Source organism: Anguilla anguilla, chromosome 4, assembly GCF_013347855.1.
Source record: "Anguilla anguilla isolate fAngAng1 chromosome 4, fAngAng1.pri, whole genome shotgun sequence".
Lineage (NCBI taxonomy): Eukaryota > Metazoa > Chordata > Actinopteri > Anguilliformes > Anguillidae > Anguilla > Anguilla anguilla.
Window position 1 is genome coordinate 21,638,416 of NC_049204.1, and position 14,385 is coordinate 21,652,800.

General features: G+C 42.9%; 1 protein-coding gene across 1 annotated transcript in view; it reads right to left on the reverse strand.

The window, feature by feature from the left end:
• Window positions 1–3,829: 3,829 nt before the first annotated feature.
• The window catches only part of map1sa (microtubule-associated protein 1Sa), a 30,256-nt gene continuing 19,700 nt past the window's right edge, over window positions 3,830–14,385 (reverse strand). Inside the window, exons 3-7 of the mRNA XM_035414890.1 lie at window positions 12,204–12,286; window positions 9,416–9,556; window positions 5,875–9,253; window positions 5,467–5,690; window positions 3,830–5,117 (exon numbers count right to left, since the gene is read on the reverse strand). Coding sequence (XP_035270781.1) covers window positions 4,962–5,117; window positions 5,467–5,690; window positions 5,875–9,253; window positions 9,416–9,556; window positions 12,204–12,286 — 3,983 coding nt within the window. The 3' untranslated portion in view covers window positions 3,830–4,961. The remainder of the gene's footprint in view (window positions 5,118–5,466; window positions 5,691–5,874; window positions 9,254–9,415; window positions 9,557–12,203; window positions 12,287–14,385) is intronic.

Consider the following 14,385-nt stretch of genomic DNA (forward strand, 5'->3'; position numbering starts at 1 on the left):
CACAACCTCACAGGCACATGGTATGTCACACTTCCTGACCCCTGGGACAGGAAATAAGGGGAGGAGAGAAGCACAGATAAGGGGGTATGGAACTGCTTTCACAAAAAAACTTGTGGTATGAAGAGGAATGGTGCATGAGGGGGAGTCTCTGCAGGCCATAGAGGACAGGTTTTCTTGTTTCTTCAACCTCCTCTTTTGCTCCACTCTCTCAGAACTCCACCTTGCAGGCAGGGAAGGTCTCCTCCTGCTACACTCTGGTAATCTGCTCCAATTAGTGAGAGTAAAGACATCTGCTCACCAAAACGAACCATCTAGACGATGCAATTCAAAACATGATCACAAGCCAAAACCTGCAGTGTTAATACGTTTAAGGAAATGATTAAACACGTGTTTAAAACAACCTAATGATTAAGCCCAATCTTTCTTTTGTTAGGTTATACCCCTTCTATGTGATTGCTAGCAGTAGAGCACAATAAGCATGATGTGAACATGGGGATTTAATTCTTCATGGCAGACAAGCTATTTCCGGGATAATGTAGTTTAAGAGGGTAAACAATCCCTCTAAACATGAAAAGTACCTAATTCAGCTCATTAACTTTCTGGGATTGCTTCGTGGTTGGAGAGAAAACCATCATATACAGGTACAAGGGTGCCCCAGGAACGAGGCTACACGGCTCTGTTATGGACACAGAGGTGGCCGAAGTCAACGCAGAGTTTTGTTTTCTCGGTCAGCAAGTAGTCTACATTGCCTGCATTCTCACCCTCAGCACTGCCATATCCAATGAGCTGTAAATTACGGTTGTGCTTCTGTCCTGAACTAAAGTTCTAGTAGTTCTCTGAATTGCTGTACACAACAGATCAATGGTGCATATGCTGAATCAGTTTGTCTGAATCTAAATTTCTGTACAAATATGCAGTTGATAAAGCTTTCAGGCCTGTTAACAGCTCTGTTTTATAACAACTCTGCGCAGTAGATGGATAATTCCACAGCAGAAGCATTCGCTCGAGGATTGGCATTATATACAAGAAAAGGGTTAGAGCCATGATTTCCTTCTCAGTCACAGACAAAACTCATAAAAGCAAAGCTTTAAAAATGCTGTCCAGTGAGTATGGGTAAGAGTGCAAATTAATAGCTGACAAAACATAGTAATAAATAATTACAACATCCGTTTATAAAAGAAGCATATTTATTGAAAAGGAAAAAACAAAACAAACAAACAAAAAAATTAGTGTTTCAATACTGAATGATCTACCATCAAGCCTTCATAGCAGGGCTGGTGTGCATGAAGGTTTTCATCGTCACCAATTACACTGGCAAAATTAGCCAATTAGCTGAATACATTTATGCTGGTTTAATCATAGATTAGACAACAACAATATGTTTCATGTTGGGATACAGGAACAGTCTTCATCTGTCATTCATGAATGTTTTATAAGAAATTTTACTAAAATATCAATTACATAAAGATTGGGCTAATTAAACAAGTAAGAGTAGAAGTTGGCGTGAAACCCAGAAAAAAAGATACGGTCCTCAGTCCTTTCTCTCGACAGCAACAACACTCCCCCCTTCACACTGGACTTCTTGCTTGCACTTGTAGCAGCACTTCAAAAAACCACAGCAGTCATGCTGGGGAGGCCAGTAGAACATTAGGGGAAACTAACTTTTATTCATCTAATGAGTAACATCCTGAAATATTCAAATGGACTCAAAAACAGTATTGAACTTGCTAAAAGTTGTGTAAAACCTGTGGTAGTGATGATGATGGGGATTACCCCGTCACAGAGGGACAGAATAAGGGTCTCACAAGAGGTGTTCACATTGGCTGTTTTGTAAAACTGTACTAAGTGCTCAGGTGATTGATCATTCCGGAATGACATAACGCGATTAAACATGGCTCGGTGGACACATTTCGGTCACATCGCTCCCGGAGTTGAAATTTTGACGGGTGCACACCTAACTATTTTAATGCCTGTCATGGTAGAACAGGGGTAGGTGTACAGTGACTGCTAAATGGAGTGACAATCTAAGCAGGACAGTATGATGTATAAAGAATCTATGCTTTGTAGAGGCTCACATTAAAATTGTTTTAAAAGAATGCACATTCAAGGTTAAAGTAAGTCCTTCTCAGATGTAAAAAAAAAAAAAAAGGAAACATTTGCAGGTTTTCAGATCCAGAGACTTCGGTATGAGAGATGGGGAGTTTACAAGGTTATGCTGTACAGCCAACAGGGGGCAGGACATGCACAAAAAGCCACAACTAGTACAAAACCAAAGTAAAGCTTACCCATGCAAATACATGTTAGCAAGAGTGAGAAATTGGGTGGGATGTCTGGAAAAGGACAATTAAAGTTTGTTTGGCGAATTACACATTTCCCAAATGTTGTGAATCTCTGCTGCATTCATGCAACAGTAAAGCTCTGATGAAAGTCTCAAAAAAAAAAAGAAAAAAAAAGAAAAAAGCAGCACATTCTGAAAAATGGTGGGTAGAGCCATCTGTCCAGAGGCACGCATATTGGTTGATTACAGTCTTGCACTACTACAGTTCTCAAATTAACATGCCATAACCTGCTGGGTAGAAAAGGGTGACATGAACAGCCTTGAGCTAAGCAAGATGACCATCATTAATAACCTCTACACATGAGTGTTATTTTAAATTACAGAACAAAAATAATAAAAACCTAATAACTTAGAAACAAAATAAATAAATCAGCCACCTAATTTTAACCAATACAATTTTGAGAGTGCTTGTAAATAAAAAAAACAGAAAAAAAACAAAAATAATCATACATATCTCTGCTTTACCAGTTGTAGGGATTTCTAGCAGATTCCACAGAACATGTCTTTCTAAGCATTTTAACATAAAGCTTCTATCTGATACTCTGACTTTCTGATACTTTGGCTGTAGAAAACGCTAGAGATAGTTTCATTCATTCAAATAAGGCATGACTAAGAACAAAACAAAACAAAAAACATCAATGAATACCCATGCTCATATAGTTCAGCATGCCTATTAACAAATTATTTCCGACATTGTTAAAAACAGTTCATTTTCCGGATATGTAATCAAATTTTTTTTTCCCCCCCAAAACAAAAAACTAAAATTTTTTGGGGGGAGAGAGAAAAAAAAAGACAACAGCTGATTGAGTTCACTTGCTTGAGGTCACAGGACATCTCCAGACAAGTCGTGTTAGTCGAAGGGGCAGACAAATTGGGTGCGGTGGTTGGGTGGCCTTGGCATGCATTCTCAATTCTGTACGCAGTGACAAAAGGCTAAACGCAGTACAATTCACAGAGAACAACCCCTCTACATCCTACAGCTATAAACATGACACACAGAAATATTACAGCGGATGTTTCTTTTCTTTTCTTTGTTGTGTGCGCAAATTATTTAACTTTTAGGCACTGAAGCAACTGTGGTCCAGAGGAAAGTCATCAAAGCCACCTGATTAATCAATTGCACACATCTCAATTCAAACTTTTAGCCTGTTACAGTTCAATGAGTTCACCGTTTCGTTTTTTTACTCCAACATGTATATCATAACATTTCAAGCACTACAAACAAGTTGATGTGATGCACACAGTGGTCAGTACTGTACATACACATTTCTGATGGCCTACTGTAAGCAGCAGCTCTGCCGTAACAGTTCTGCCTGCTTGGAATGGGTACTACCGAGGTTCTCTGTGAATCAATGATTGAATTCTGATCCATTACAAACAAGAAAGGAGTACTCAGTTTGAGAGATCATGGTTTCAGCATTGTCCATTGCTATACATTGCACCAGGATTCCATACATTATCCATCCAATTATTTTTTTCAGACATCATTTGTTCCAATGCTGGTTCAACAGCCAGGTGGCTAACTGCATTCTTTGAGAGCACGACCCGATCATGGGTCGCAATGGGTTACAATCCCATTCGCAATGGGTTACAATCCAATTTCATCCTCTAACTCCCTCTCTGCCGTAACCATTTATTATTCTATGGTTGACTTCCAAAACCTTCTTATTACACGCTTTCAACTTACATACCCTTAAAGGTTATGAATATTCCCTCAATACCTACATGTACAGTCTACTGATGGAGTTACTTTTATGTAACTCACCCTGTCCATCCGCAAGTATTTTTTTCCTGTTAATTACTCCAGACGGTGAGCTGCTGACCTACCAATATTAGTCCTGTCAAAAGCATGCAGGGAATGCTAAAGATGTAGTGACGCACAATCCTCAGGGTGTGACTTTTTTAGAAGACCCTTCTTGATAGGAGTGCAAGACTTTCATGCCTTCCTGTATCTTCCCTTCCCCTCACTTTCCCTCTGTCCTTGGACGAACTGTGCAAATCAGTATAAGGAAAAACTTACGAAAAATAAACAAACTGGGAAACCCTTCCACTTGAATTTTGAAGGCATGTCCATTATGGGCTGAGGGTCAGGGGTCTCAGAATGTTCCGCAGACAGCTCTTTCTTCTCAGTTGATGCCTCTCTCCTCAGTTGATGCCCAGAATGTCAGGGAATATACGTCAGCACTGATTATGCAGTGCACCCCGCCCCCCCCCCCCCCCAAGCATTAATTTTAATTGAGCAGCTTCCATAAATATAAGTGGAACCAGAATTTTCAATATTATGACAAGTGGGACCATACCGGATTCCACCCCATTTGATTAGATATCCCCATGGCAAAATGAGATAAGGGAATATTTGTTCGGGGACTGTAATTAGCTCCCCTTCTCCAGAAGGGGGAAATGCAGAAGACCCCACAACCTAACAGGCATGTGGTATGCCACACCTCCTGAACCATTCGACAGGAAATAAGGGGAGGAGAGAAGCACAGATAAGGGGGTATGGAACTGCTTTCACAAAAAAACTTGGTTGTATGAAGGGGAATGGTGCATGAGGGGGAGTCTCTCTGCAGGCCACAGAGGACGGGTTTTCTTGTTTCTTCAACCTCCTCTTTGCTCCACTCTCTCAGAACTCCACCTTGCAGGCAGGGAAGGTCTCCTCCTGCATGGCGACAGTGCTGTTGCTCCCCAGCACTGTGATGCCCAGCTCCCTCTGCCTCTCATGGGTCTCCTGGTACCACTCGTGCATTGTAAGGGAGTCAAATGTAGGGATCAGGGTCACCTGGATAAGGAAAGAAGACAGAACATTGCCATACAACTGGCCACAAATCCTGGAAGTACAGAATTCCGACTATACCAACAATACTTCTGAATTGCATAATTTACTTAAATTGCCAATTCGATAATTATTTTTGCTTTGTTATGGGTTATGGTAGCATACAGCACAGTTAATCAAGGATATGTATTTATTTTGCCATGCTTTATCCTTAGATTTAGGTAAATATGCATCTGAAATATTTCTCTATGTAACTGTAAATTTTGACATTAATTGACATTAATTTTTTTCTTCAGTTGAATATTCTGGTGAAGAGCTGAAAAAGCAATGCTGTAAATACAGTAGGTGAGCTCACCTGAACACCAGGCCATGCCGTCTTGCCCTCCAGTAGAGCATCAAGAATGGGCCTCATGACAGCCTCCTTCAGAGGCTCATCTCCACTGACGATGTAGCAGGAAGAGCGTAAGCGACGGAAGAACTCCACATCAACAGTGGCAGCTGCAAAGCTCGAGGGGAGGTATGCCAGGTCCAAACAAACTGGTACTCCACCAGCTGCACCCGCCTTAGTACCCAAAGAGCCTTGTGATACAAGAAGAGATACAAGAAATACAGAAGAACTTTGATGAAAAAAACAGCCTTGTTTTTCAGTAGCAGGGAGCATATCTCATATACTATACAATAAATACATACTTGATCTTAAAAAATACAAAACCATGCTTTTCACAGCTTCATGAGTTTAACTGCTTAAAGTACCATTGCTTACCTGCTGCAGGTGGCCTAGTGGTCCCTGTTCGGGAGCTAGCGGTACCACGAGATGGGGGTCTTGTGTCAAGGCTGGAGCTCGCCCTCAAAGAGCCACTGGAGCTCCCGAGGGTACCAGATTTAGTCTTGCTGCTCTGTACTGAACTATTGCTTGTGCCTGGCCTCTGAGTGACTCCTGCTGATTTCTTGGGTTTCGTTATGGTACTTTTTGTATTCTTAGCTTGTGCTTCAGGCTCAGGGTCAGCCATACAGGCCCCAGGCTGCGGTGGCAGTGGGGGCAAATCCTTCATGGGAGCTGGAGGAGGGTCTTGAGAAGAAAAGTGTGTGCCTCTGTGAGAGGAGCGAGAGCTGGGTAGATCATGTGGCTGCTGAGGAGGGAAAATTCCAGCAGAATCATCATCAGAATCTAAAGCACAATCTGCAGTGATGGACGGGCAGTCCTCTGTCCCAGGGGGAACATCCGAGTCAGAAGCTGTAGGAAGGGACTCACTGGCAGAAGTAGGTGGGGTCTCCTGGCCTTGAGGTGAGTGCCTGTTGTTGCCAGTGCAACGCTGCGCCAGTGGTTTAGCCAGCTCTTGGGAGAGGTCACTGTCTTCTGAGAGGTCGTGTGGGCTAGGGTTAGCCAACCCTGGAGAAATTTGATGCTGCTGGTTCTCTGGAGATTTGTGATGCTTGAACTCACAGGGTGAGACAAGGCAAAGGTCAACATCATGGGGAGGCACTTCAGTAAGAAGACCCTGTGGTCCTGGGAGCCTTCCCTCTGATCCATCACCCGGTGGCCTAATGTTATGAGATGTTCTCAATGGCAGGGACATTCCCACTTTGGAGTCAGGGTCAACAAAGTGTCCATTAGAAAAGAGCCGATCACCCATCTCCTCCATGGGAGATTCACAAAGGGGTGGAAGAACCTGCTCAAAAGACACAGATAAAGATTCATCAACTTCTGTCGAATGTGGAGAACCAACTTCTGCTGGTAAAGATGGGGTTGTGATAGTTGGGGAAACATCAGGTAGCATGTCCTTGAAGGGACTCAATACCAAGTAGCTAGAGTGCTTGTCCTGGGAGGAAGATGAATTGTTCTCCAAATTACTTTTTAGACACCCTGATTCAGAGTTTCTACAGGATCCCATGACTCGACTGTCTTTAGCCCCAAGGCTGCTGTCCTCTCCAGAGCCTAGGCAATCCTCCTCAGGGGATTGGTGAAAAGGGGTATGTCCAGCACTGTTTGGGCCTGAACCTGGGGGAGAGACCAGCTCCAGGGTCTTCTCATCAGAGCTAGCACATGCATCTTCTTGTCCATTTCTCAACAAGCTATCCTTCAAGGCTCCATCAAGCAGTCGGTACTCTGTGGGTGTGACGTCAAAATTCACACTCCGGTCACTTTTTGGAGTCTTGGCAAGAGGAGATGATGGTCCAATAGACTTGGTAGGATTCCCAAACGTATCCATTGAGCGGAACTTTTCTGGGCTATCTAAATTTTCAGTCTCTTCTGTTCTAGCTCCATTCATGCCATTGCTTTCTTCCAACTTCTCCGTCTGATTCTCAATAACTTTACACTCAGTTTTAGTGTTCTCTTCATCTGTGCACCTGTCCTGCTGCCCTTGCTCCTCTCTCAGCTTCTCAAATTCTGCCGTCATGTCCTCTGGTGTTGACATCTTGGAGCGATCTGCATCCACTTCAGTGGCACCTGATGTCTTAAGGTTCTCCTGATCCTTTTTGCCAGTCTTTGGTTTAGCCCCTTTATTTATAGCTTCCTTTTTTAAGGACATCTCTTTCTTTAAAGTCCCATTCTTTCCAGAAGTTTTCTTTTGGTCTCCAGCAGATGAAGCTGCAGCTGCAGATGCTGTAGCCGGTTTCTTGATGTCCTTGCCTGGAACCTTTGTTTGTTTCTTCTCCTCAACTTTCAACTCCTTCTTCATTTCCTTCTTCAGGTCTGGCTTTATGTCTTTCCTAGATTTTGCAGCAAGAGGTTCCTTCTTCACTGGCTCTTTCTTTTTCTCTCCATTCTCCTCTTTCTTAGAAATACCGGTTGCAGGTTTTTCTTCTTTCTTTTTGACTTCTTTCTTGTCATCCTTCATTGGTTCTTTCTTAGTTACAACTTTATCAAGTTTTTGTGGCTTTGGTTTGACATCACCTTCCTTCGATTTGGGTTTGTCTTCACTCTCTTTCCCTTCTTTTGAGGCTATGTCATTTGTCCCTTTGGCTTTGCCTTTGGGATCTTGCTTCTTAATGTCAATACGACTTAACTTCTCTTTCACAACAGCATTTCCAAGTCTAGAGTCTTTAGATGCAGACTTTAGACTCTCCCTGCTCTCAGCACGTTTTGGTTGCTTATCAGATTTGGATGTTTCAAGATCCCTGAGACATACTACAGGGTGCTTGAGAAAGTCCAAGTGTTTTAACTTCTCTAACCCCTCCAGAATTTTGCTTTGAGGTGTACACCCAGGAAATAAAACTCTAATGATCTTTTCTTGAGGACTAGCGGGATGCCATACAAGCAGAGCACAGATGGAGACAAGGCATGGCAAGGGCATCTCCGAGGCTTTAATGGTAGAGCCATTTCCAGGCCAATTTTGCAGAAAAGCCTCATATTCCTTGCTACCTTTAACTGGGTTGAGTACATACATCTCTAGGCGACCAACTCCCATTTTCTGGAAGAGGATGACAGGCTCAATATTAGAGCTGTTGGAGCGATAAAGTGGTTCTGGTGTGATCATCAGTCTCTCCAAGTACTGCAAGGTGAGTGCAGCCTGGTCACAGCTACGGAGTATTTTGGGATCCCCAAGAAGTGTCTTCAGCCGTTCCGGAGCATTGAGGAACACCACTCCAACTTCAGGGGAAATTAGGTTCTTCATCCAGTCCTCATTGTTTTGGGAGCCATTAGACTGCTCCTCCTCCAGCTCTGCAGATTTCCGCTGCAGCAGACTGTTCACACCGGGCAGGTTGTCAACCCCAATGTGAGTGAGCAACATGGAATCAACCCGGTCCAAATGTCTCACCAGCTTCCAGAAGCAGGAGCGTGGGTCAGACCCACCATTGACTAATATGTTAAAACCGTTAACAGCAAAGAAGGCAGAGTCACCTCTCCCACCAGGGAAGATGTAGCAACAAGGGCGGGAGAGCTTCAGGAAGCCTACAGTGCTGGGAGGTTCCAGCAATTCAAAAGGAGACTGTGGCTCCAGGGACTCTGAAAGATACTCTGTGAATTCCTGCAGTCCCTCCATCTCTGGTAGCACTGTTGGTGGGTTCGTCTTGATTTCAATGAAGTCCTGCAGGTTATGTTTCTCCAGTACAGAATTCTTCCATACACCAGAGTTGGGGCAGCCAAGGGTAAGACTAGCTTTTTGAGTTGGGTCTGCTGAGCTTAGCAGCTCACCAATCTGGGGTAATGGAGAGAAACACAGGTTAATGCAATTATATTAAGGTACATTAACCATAAACAATATAACTATTTAAAGTCGCAGTAAACTTATAATAGTAAAAAAAACAGCAAGGAGGTAGGGAAATATTGAAGCTTGGAAAGCACTTAAGCCCAGACTGACCTCTTCATCTGCAAAGATCTGAATGAAGTCATGGAGGGAGAAGCACCCTGTCTGCAAGACTAAGTCGCCAGTCTCCTCCACACACTGTCCCGCAAGAACCAGCAATTTGTGACGCGACACATCAGAAATAAGCCTTCGCACCTAGAAAAGAGGGAGCAGGACAGTTAGGGATGTTATTGCAAGTCAGCCAGTGGCAAGACAATTGAAATTGTTGAGCTATAGTTGGGTGACGTAATGCAAGATCATTAGACAGCGCAGTGAACACAACACAGACAAAGCCGCAATTCTGAAATCTGAACCAATTTCTTATAGTGCATGCCAAAACCTAAATAAGTGAAAACAAAGAATAGAAACTTGACTTTCTTTCAGCTGAAAATGACATCTTAGCCTGCCAGACTCAAGTGCTGCAGCTATATATATGTTGTGTTTTTAAGCCCCAGCTCATGTACACTTGAGTCATTCTTACCCAACATAAATATAGCTACTTGCTCATAGCCCAGAGACTTGAAAAATAAACTATTTTAAATGCAAAATCACCACTTCAAGGTAATCAGCGTACACACTGAATAATTCACAGAAGAGTTAAAGAGGGAATATACCATAGACATTTGAAAAAAATATTTTGTGACAGACAGAGGTGGCATGTATCCTTCAAGTCATGTAAAATAACTACAATATATTCTACAGGAATCCTGCTTACATAAATGTTTTGCAGATGGCCAGGGAAAATACAATGGAGTCTTTCCAACAGAAGGTTAAGCTTAAACTTAAAAATCAGTATGTCTAACCTTCAAGCACAGACACCCTTGAAAACCAAACATCTGACATTCTTAAAACGCTTTGTACATTTCAGTGAGAAATGCCTCAGACATGCCAGGAAGACAAACGGTGTAATCAATTTCTTGGTTTTTATTCATATACGTACTACGAGCACTGGGATCCCTAAAATGGTAATGCCTATGAAAAAGCATTGAGTGTGAAAGCATTAAATTGAATAATGAACTTTCCTTCATTCTGATTGTTGCCCTCTGTCAGCAGCTTCTATGATCAGTAACAACCTAGCCTGTGGTTGCTAAACAGTTTGGAATGGAAGAAGGCGCCGTTGGAACCCTTCCCAGGAGACAGGGCTAATTTCAGTCTGAACGGGGCCAGTGTGGAACAGCTCAAAATACTTTGGGAACAAATGCTTACATACCAAAGTTCACAGAGACTTAAAGAAAACAACATGACCCGTACAACAAATACTAAGACCTGCCTTTCAAAAGCCATGAACAGGAGGAGGAAAATGAGAATAATACATTGATGATATCATATGCATTTCCAAATTAACAGCAGATTAATCCCATAAATTTAATCTTAGAGTAGATTATGGAGACAGTAAATTAGATTATGCTGGTAAGTAGATTATGCTGATTAAAATAAATCTATTATAAGGACTCCTATTATAAAATCAAGGAATTAGATTTTCAAGGTCAACAGTGACAGTTGGCAGGGGAAATGGATCAACTCGCATGCAACATCCAAGTTAAGTGCTCTGCACAACAGAATTTAGGGATCAATAGGAGAAATGCAACCATCATCAAATCCACTACTCATTTATGATAGTAGCATTAAGAAAGTGGTTAACAATATGACAGAACTGTACTGATGGCACAAAAAAGACACTTTCAGAACACTGAATTATATACTGATTGAACATTTATGGAATCACATCTGCACAAAGCTGAATGTGTAGTAGACAGAGCATTTCTATTGTTCTTTTGTATGATGCTGTTTATAGTAATATGTAATAACAGCATCTTGCCCCTTCCAACCGCACAGCGGGTTTCTGCTGAGATAACTGTGCCTGTCAGTGATCCATGGACAGGAGTGCCCTTCATGGCTAAGTAAAATCTCTTCCATTAGAGCGTCACCCTTTGGTCTCTCTCCAAAAACCTAAAGCTAACTGGACTTAAAAACAAAACAAAACTGTAGTTGCCTCAATTGGTCTGATCTAAACTAAATATCCAGCTTGTCTGACCCATTGTACACTACGTGGCTAAAAGTATGTGGACACCTGACATCCAGTATCTCATCCAAAATTATGGGCATTAAAGTTGGTCCACCCTTTGCTGCTATAATAACTTCCACTGTTCTGGTAAGGCTTTATATAGGCTACAAGATGCTGAAGCATCACTGCAGGGATTTGCTTCCATTCAGCCAGAAGGGCATTAGTGATGTCAGGAATTGATTTGGCGATTATGGCTGGCTTGAGGTTGGATTTGCAACTGATCCAAAAGATACTGGAAGGGGTTGAGGTCAGAGCTCTGCGCAGGCCAGTCAAGTTCTTCCACACCAATCTCGACAAAACCAGTTCTGTATGGACCTCGCTGCGTATCCGGGGGCACTGTCATGCTGAAACAGGAAAGGGCCAACCCCTAACCTGCCGCAAAGTTGGAAGCACAGAATTGCCTAGAATGTCACTGCATTAAGATTTACCTTCACTGGAACTAAGAGGCCTAGCACGAACCATGTAAAACAGCCACAGACCAAGGGGTGTCCAAATACATTTGGTCATGTAGTGTATGTAGTGCTACTGTGAGCTGAACCAATGAGCTCTAACTTTTCATGTCACAGCAAACGGTGATTAGCAAAGAAAACTAAAACAAACATAAGGAGTACTTTGTGAGTTTAATAATGCCCACTTGGCTACATGCATTCACAGCATGTCTGAAAAAGACAGTGATGGAGAGTTGGACAGGGTTGGACAGTAGGACTGAAATGGAGAGGAAGAGGTCCGCAGTCTCACCTCCGAGCACATGCACAGGTGGGAGGGGTTCACCACCACCTGGGTCTCCAGGACATCGCCACTGTGCTGCAGCGTCCTCTGGCCTGGGGGAGGACACAAATATAGAGGTAAGAAACCTGCGAGAAGAGGGAGGGGACAGAACGAGATAGGGGAGGAGGAGGGATATAAACAAATCTTCAATCCTATACATGTTCATTTTTTCCCTGTGCAAGTGGTTTACTTATTTTTCCTCGAACGAAAGCAGTTACTTCTTGAATATCAGTACTAAAGAAGAACTTGTTATTCCAAATTACAGATTTAGTCAAAGATTAATTTGCATTTTCATAAATGCATTTATTAATCCGCACATATTTTCATGTAGATTTTTTCCCACTGCACATGTTTGGTTTTGTTCTGTAGAACTGCAAAAAAAAGAAACTGCATTATAAATAAAATGTAACCTAAATGATACATTCAGATTAAGGTATTTTGTGGTTCTCCACCAAGGTTCAACGCTAGAGGGCAGAGTCTTCTTCTTAGACACAAAATGGGTGAGGCCTTCACTTTGCACATAACTTTCAACAGCATGAACACCAAGAGAACATGCAGCATTGTGCCCACGAGCAACCATGCCACAGTGAGGTTGCTTATATGTACAGATCCATTCGTCCCTGACCGAGCAGCAGACTTAAACGTTTCAGGCTCTAGCTCTATATCCTTTGTGAAAAAAGAAAATCTGCTTAGAGGAAGTAAAATAAAAAAATAAATAAAAAAATAAAATGAAAAACCTCCGAGCTAAGAACATTGTCCATTTCTTATTTCTGTAATGGCATGAGCCACGACAACAGGAACATTCAACAAGTAGCGAGAAGGAAATAGGCCTAGTGTTTCTAAGCAATACTTGTTCACTTCCTGAAATTTATTCATTGTTTGTTTACAATGAGAAAAACATTACAGATGATATGTTCCTGATAAACTATTAGGGGGAAAGATAAGACAGGGAAAACTGTGTTTTAAGTGACCTCAATCTGAAGTAGTAAACTCAGCCTTCATTGTTAATGAGTAACGTTAGCGCTTGTTAACATTTTAAATGGGTCAGCGAACAACCATTCACATCCTTACAACCAGCGCTTTATTATCTATCACATGGAAAAGCAAGCAGACACAAACAACATGCTTCAAGGGAACTATAAAAGTCATCCTGACAAAGAAAGCTTGTTTGTCCTTCCGACTCAGACCAAACGGGACGGTGAGAACTTCACGGTTGCCATGTCATCTTGAAACACAAGGTCTTATTTACGGAGTCTGAAAGTGAATAAAAGGCCAGTATTTCTCACTGTGACTGCCCAAAATAGAATCACATGACGGTGCGCGATTGAACCGCCTACTCATGCACTGCCCAGGACAGCCCACCATTTACCATCTTACACACCAACCACATCCTGGAGTGATGCACCGAAATCACACGGGAGACAAGGCATCGCTGAGATACGGGGCTGCACATTTTACACCACTGAGGCAGGGGGACAGCAGCCAAAAGAAACCATATTGGTGGGCGGGAGGGGAGTCTGTTTAGTGTTAGGAAGTGAGGAATCGGCACACACTTCAGCTATCAAGACTGTGGGAGCAGGGCAGCGAAAGAGGAATGGTGAAAAAGAGGAGGGGAGATAGAGAGATGAGAGAGAGAGGGAAGACCGGCGGAGAGGGAGAGGAGATGAGAGAGAGCGAGCGAGCCACGGACTGCGCTAGCTCTGAGCGGTATGCTACCCAAGCCCGAGATAAGAGGAAGGCTTGATAAGAGAATCGCACGCATAGCTGGCTCGTGAGGGCGTCATTCCCGCACCGTCTGCACAACGCAGACCAGGCCCAGGGCTCTGCGCTAACATTTGTTTTCACGGAGCGCTTGTGCTTGAGCGTTTAAAAATGCCACTAATGCATCCAAATTAGCAGATGAGCTCCTAAATTCAATTTTCCAGCAAGCACATGTCAATTTTCAGGGGCAAATGGGAGCACTGTAGAGTGTCCGACTCTCAATTTAGGACAGGGAAGTAAATGAATTAAATCAGAGGTAAGCCTGGGCAAAGGACACTTTCAGGTCCCCAGATGACAGGCACATCCATCTCTAAGCTAAGCTTCTGTGGGTATGGGGTCCTTGCTCTGGAGAGCCATGATGGGACTGGGACTGTTGCTGCCGCTCCATGCA